Source organism: Melanaphis sacchari, unplaced genomic scaffold (assembly GCF_002803265.2).
Source record: "Melanaphis sacchari strain LSU unplaced genomic scaffold, SCAv2.0 Contig61_pilon_pilon, whole genome shotgun sequence".
In the NCBI taxonomy this organism is placed as follows: domain Eukaryota; kingdom Metazoa; phylum Arthropoda; class Insecta; order Hemiptera; family Aphididae; genus Melanaphis; species Melanaphis sacchari.
Window position 1 is genome coordinate 1,572,547 of NW_020271437.1, and position 5,740 is coordinate 1,578,286.

At 50.6% G+C, this 5,740-nt stretch overlaps 2 protein-coding genes across 2 annotated transcripts in view; both read left to right on the forward strand.

The window, feature by feature from the left end:
• Positions 1-546, forward strand: part of LOC112600176 — a 10,462-nt gene extending 9,916 nt beyond the window's left edge. Inside the window, exons 2-3 of the mRNA XM_025347343.1 lie at positions 120-319; positions 423-546. Of these exons, the coding sequence (XP_025203128.1) occupies positions 120-319; positions 423-546 (324 nt within the window). The remainder of the gene's footprint in view (positions 1-119; positions 320-422) is intronic.
• A 1,863-nt stretch (positions 547-2,409) lies between these two features.
• LOC112600177 lies at positions 2,410-3,000 on the forward strand. The gene has a single exon (XM_025347345.1). The coding sequence runs from the start codon at positions 2,410-2,412 to the stop codon at positions 2,998-3,000; it is 591 nt and encodes a 196-aa protein (XP_025203130.1).
• The last annotated feature ends 2,740 nt before the right edge of the window (positions 3,001-5,740 follow it).

The following is a 5,740-nucleotide window of genomic DNA, read 5'->3' on the forward strand; positions in this document are numbered from 1 at the left end:
AAATGCCCATACTCTGTAAAAGATTATTCTAATATACGAGACGCGATTTCAGATAAGAAGGTTAAAAAATAAATTTAAAAATTCTTTTAAAAATTAAATATTCCTATATATGATTCTAGATACTATTTTTGTACTTGGAAAATGACGAAATAAAATTAAAAGTTCAAAGTTTATACTTCTATCAAGTTCAAGGTCAACTTAAAATTACAAAGAGGGATCTATGTTATTTCGTTATTCATACAGATTCTTGGACACAAATTTTAAAAATTAAATTTGATTTGTCATTTTGGAAAATTAAAATGGAAGAACAGTTGAAATTGTAATTAAAAAGAATATAATTTTTACCTATAATATTAACTGTCCAACATATTTAATACATTAATCAATTTGAATAGATATGTCATTTTTTTTTTCAATTTTAGGTTTTATATGGAATGTATGCTGCCCGAAATTGTGGACCCACTTTATCCAAAAAGGATGTTAAAGTCGGATATCAGAGAACCACACAGAATAATACAAGCTAATGCTGAGAAAAAAAAAATTTAATTAAAATATAGAACTATATAAAAAAACAATTACAAATAGATTATATAGGTATTTATATATATTATATTATATATTATATAATAATAATAATAATAATAATTATATATATATATTACCTATATTTTAAATTATTAATATAATTTTAATTAATTTTACCTAAATTTGATTTTTTATTTAAATAAAAAATTATATGATATGATATTATTTACTGTATTGAGTATATTTTTTATGAAGTAATTATATTTTAATAATGCAATTAATACAAGCTACGTAGGTACGCGCGAATATTAAAATGATTATGGCGCGCCGCGGCGGCAATGCGGCATAATATACGTGTATGCCATAGACCATAGTGTATGCATTGTATATTTACTCGACCCGTCACAGACGAAGGTTGAGAAAATAATTAACGTCGCTCCCGAATGAGCAAATTCGTCGGCCGGCCGCCGACGACGAGTAGTGGGCGCGGCTTAAACGTCGCGTGCTTGCGCATCGCAGAAACACCTAACAGCGCGTTCTCTCGGTCGTTGTATGCGTTTCGCTTTCGGTGTAGCGTCCTCTTAAGTACAGCGTCCGCGCAAGGCCCAAACGGATTGTGGGCCCTAGCGGAACAACATACTAAAAGTGACCTTCCCCCCCCTGTTTTTCGGATTTTTGAGTTAAGTATAACTCCACTGGGATTCGACTTAGGGAGTTCGTTCCAACGGGGAACATTTTGTTTTAGTGCCCCGCACATAGTCCTCCCATAGTCCGGTGGTCTAAAATCCCTTCCAAGGGATCTCGGCTCCTGTCGGCGGGATTCGCTTCAAACTTGGCACACTTCTTCAAGAGGTTGCCGGGACCGTACCCACCGAGTTTGGTGTAAATCAAAAGGGTTTGGGAAAAGGGATTTTCCCCCCCTTCGGAGCTGCGCGGGCTTTTGTTGCGCATTTTTGTTGTACAGGCTTAAAGGAACACAGCGGCAGTTTCTCGGAGTCTGTAACGTGAATTGGAGCCAGTTGACTAGCGTAGATAGCATTCGGAGCGGGGGCTGATACCTCCGGATTTGGCCAACCCGCCTCCGTTTCTGTCACGTTAGAGCGAGTGGTAGCAGCAAAGGGGGCAAGGGTCGCCGGACCTCCCCCTTGCCATGGACTCTGACGGCGGCTCCAACGCTGGATCCACCAAACAACAGGAAATGGCAACAGGAGGAAAACTCGAATACCTCGAGAGTCAAGACGCGGGGCTCTTTCGAATGTTGAAGGCGGAGGTTGAGACCTTAAAAGAAATGGCCAAGCGCACCCAGGTGAAGGGGCTTAGGGAGACCGTTGATCACGTACACAGTATTATAGGATCCATCAAACATAATAACGCTGAGCTGAGAGTGCTGAGGAACCAGACAGCAGGCAGCAAGCTGATGGTAGTTGATGCGAAAAAAGTGGTGACCATTCTCACCCAGAATCTGAATACGGTGGTCAAGGAATCAAGCAACACTCTACTTGACGCCATCTCGAGTTTAGGTGTAAATACAGCCGGAGGTAATGGGGGTGGTGAACAAGGTTCCGATAGTGCAGAAATCAAGGCTGCAGTTGCTGGTCTGCATTCGATGCTCGAGGTGCAGAACCAGAAAATCGAGGTGATAGCCGAACGGGGTAAGACTAGTTGGACCGAAGTAGTCACCAGGGGCAAGAAGAAAGATAGAGGCGAAACCAGCGTCAATCCAATTGTCGACCAGTGACTAAAACCGATAATGCGCCGAAACAGCGACGGAGCTCTCGCCCCCCGGCCATCCTGGTGGACGTAAAGAAGGAGGACTTTCCTGAGCTGGCCAGAAAGATCCGTGGTGGGGTATCTCGCGACGTAATCGGAAACCACGTGGTGGGGATGAGGCAGGCCAAGTCTGGTGGCCTCCTCATCGAAGTTCGCGGAAACCCCGAAGAGGTGTCTGCAGTAAGGGCGGAGATATCTAGATCAGCAGGATGTGAAGTCGGCGTCAGGACACTCCAACAAAGGGAGCTTCTAGAAGTGAGGGACCTGGACCAATGGTCAGACGGACCTGAGGTCCTCGAAGCGTTTTCTTCGGTCCCAGGGTGTGACCCAAACGCATTGAAGCTAGTTAGTATGCGTAAGCGCTTTGGCGGAACACAACTCGCCCTAGTCTCTGCTCCCAAGGACGTGGCGCAGGCTGCCTTAAAGCAAGGTCGACTGAGGGTGGGCATGGTGAGCTGCAGCGTCAGGCGGTGTGAGGCGAAAATTAGATGTTTTCGGTGTTTGGCCCATGGACATGAAGCCAAGGCGTGTCAAGGCCCCGACAGGACCAAGTGTTGCAGGCGATGTGGTAAAGACGGGCACTTTGCCAACACATGTGTGGCCACTCCGGAGGATGCTCGATCGTTCGTGGGGGTATTGGCGGCAACCGGTCAGGCTGACAGCGGCAATGCGACGGCGGTCGTTGTACCAACGCAGTCGATATGATCCGCGTCCTACAAATAAATGTAGGCGTGTGCAGGGCGGCGCAGGATCTCGCCCTAACGACGGCTGCAGAGAAAGGCGCAGACGTAATCGTCTTCAGCGAGCAATACCGCGATAAGGACGAGGAGAACGGCTGGTACGCCGATGCCAGTGGACGGGCGGCCATCTTCGTATCGCCGTCTCAACACGTCCAAATCGTCGGTCCACGTGAACAGGGCTTCAGGTGGATACAGCTTGACGGCTACCGGCTGTATAGCTGTTATTGCTCACCAAATGTAGACCTGTCAGTCTTCGAAGACTTTCTGAGCGCGCTCGAGACGAGCGTTAGGACGTCACCCTGCCCGACCATCATTGCCGGTGACTTCAATGCCAAATCACGAGAGTGGGGCAGTCCCAGAGAGGACAGCAGGGGGAAAGCTCTGGCCGACCTATCAGCTTCCCTTGGACTGACGGTGTGCAACCAGGGCCAGCCCATGTTCGTCAGGGGAGCGTCGGAGTCGCATATCGACCTCACGTTCGTGACGAGGTCGGCGTCGTGCTGGGTTGACAACTGGAGGGTCCTCGACGAAGAGTCCCTCAGTCTACACAAATACTTGGAGTTCCATATCAAAACGGCAGGCCTGCGCGGTTTGGAGCCGAGCTTACGGAGAGGATGGGCTTATCGGAAGCTCGACTACGCGAAATTGGTGGATACTTTAAAACGAGACGTCCAGCCCTTGGCGCCTTCTGCAGCAGCCGCGTGTCAGCAGGTGGTCGACTGGCTGACACGAGCGTGCGATGGTAGTATGCCCAAGTCTGGTAACGGGAAACGTCGTCCAGCTCCCTGGTGGTCGGTGGATATAGCTGAGCAGCGCGCTAAGTGTCTCAAAGCTAGGCGCGCATACACCCGACTTAGACGGAAGACGGATGACGCTGGGTGCGCGGCCCAGCTGGAGACATTTAGGTCCGAGCGGAAGACCCTGGTCAGCATGATAAGGGCGGCGAAAGACGAGAACTGGAAGAGACTGTGCGAACTCGTCGATAACGACCCGTGGGGCCTCCCGTATCGGATCGTCATGAAAAAGCTAAATCGCAGGAAGACAATCCCAGGACTAGACCTGCCAGGCAGACTGGATAACATCGTCCGCACCCTCTTCCCCGCGAAACCTCCTTTTGTAAGAGGCATCGCACCTGTCAGCGTGGAGGATCTCGATCGGGTGTGCTTCTCGGTGGAAGAAATATTGTCGGCAGCGAGGGGACTTCCTAACGGCAAGGCACCGGGGCCAGACGGAATTCCCAACGAGGTTCTGAAGGCTGCGGTCGGCTTTCTCCCACAACATTTCGCCTCGCTGTACAATTGCTGCTTGAGAAGCGCCTACTATCCGCCGGAGTGGAAGACCGCCAATCTGGTACTGCTGCGTAAACCGGGCAAGGCACTGGATAGCCCGTCCGCTTACCGTCCCCTCTGCATGCTGGACTCGGTGGGTAAACTGTTTGAGAAATTGCTTACAGGTAGGCTGCGAGAGCACCTTAAGCACGACCAGGCACGCAACCAATTTGGCTTTAGGCCGGGTAAGTCAACCCTTGACGCGATGGCGAGGGTGCGATTGGCTGTTGAGGACGCGAACGGGAGGGGGCAGGCCTACAACCGATTCGTGGGCATGCTGACCCTCGACGTCAAAAATGCCTTCAATAGCGCCCCATGGGACAGAATTATCGATGCGCTAAAACGGAAAAATACCCCGACGTACCTGATCAACATAATAGGACAGTACCTGTCCGGAAGGAGTATTATAGTGCACTCGTCAGTCGGGAGCGCCAGAACCATGGAAGTGAGCTGCGGCGTCCCACAAGGTTCGGTCCTCGGGCCGGACCTTTGGAACGTACTCTACGATGATCTCCTGAGGATGCGACTCCCACCCGATGTCGAAATAGTGGCGTTTGCGGATGATGTGGCGCTATTGTCTACGGCGACAGTGCCCTACCTGCTGGAAGAGAGGCTCGGGCAGGCCCTCGGAGACGTGACGGACTGGTTGTCTGCCAACGGGTTGGAGCTGGCCGTCGAGAAATCGGAGGCGATTCTCTTTACCAACCGAAGGCGGCACAACCAGATGACCATTGAATTCAGAGGCCATCGGTTCGTGGCAAAAAGTGCGGTAAAGTATCTAGGGGTAATACTCGACCCCAAGCTTCATTTCATGGAGCACGCCGAGCTAGCAGCGAAGAGGGCGTCGGAAACTTGCAGACAGCTCACACAGATCCTTCCGAACCTCAGAGGTCCCAGGCAACGAACGAGAAAGGTGCTGGCCACGGTGGTGACCTCCCGGTTGCTGTATGGTGCTCCGTTTTGGCTCCCTTCCATCACGGCTGGGGCCTTGCACAAGATGGAGTCGGTGTACCGAAGAGCCATGCTGAGGGTCGCCTGTTGCTACCGGACGGTATCCTATGACGCTGCGGCGGTAGTGTCAGGCATGCCACCGCTCGCGCTGCTGGCCGAGGAGCGGCAGAAAACGCGCGGAGGTATGCTGAAGTGCGTGGCAAGGGATCAACTGTTGGAAAAGTGGCAGAGGACATGGGACGGATCGGCTAAAGGTCGATGGACTCACAGACTGATAAGAAAAATAGCTCCCTGGATGACAAGACAACACGGCGACGTGTCCTTCCACCTCAGCCAAGTGCTGACCGGACACGGATGCTTCGCCGAGTATCTTAAGAGATTCGGTAAGGCCGATAGCGACAGCTGCGCGCTGTGCGGGGCAGCACC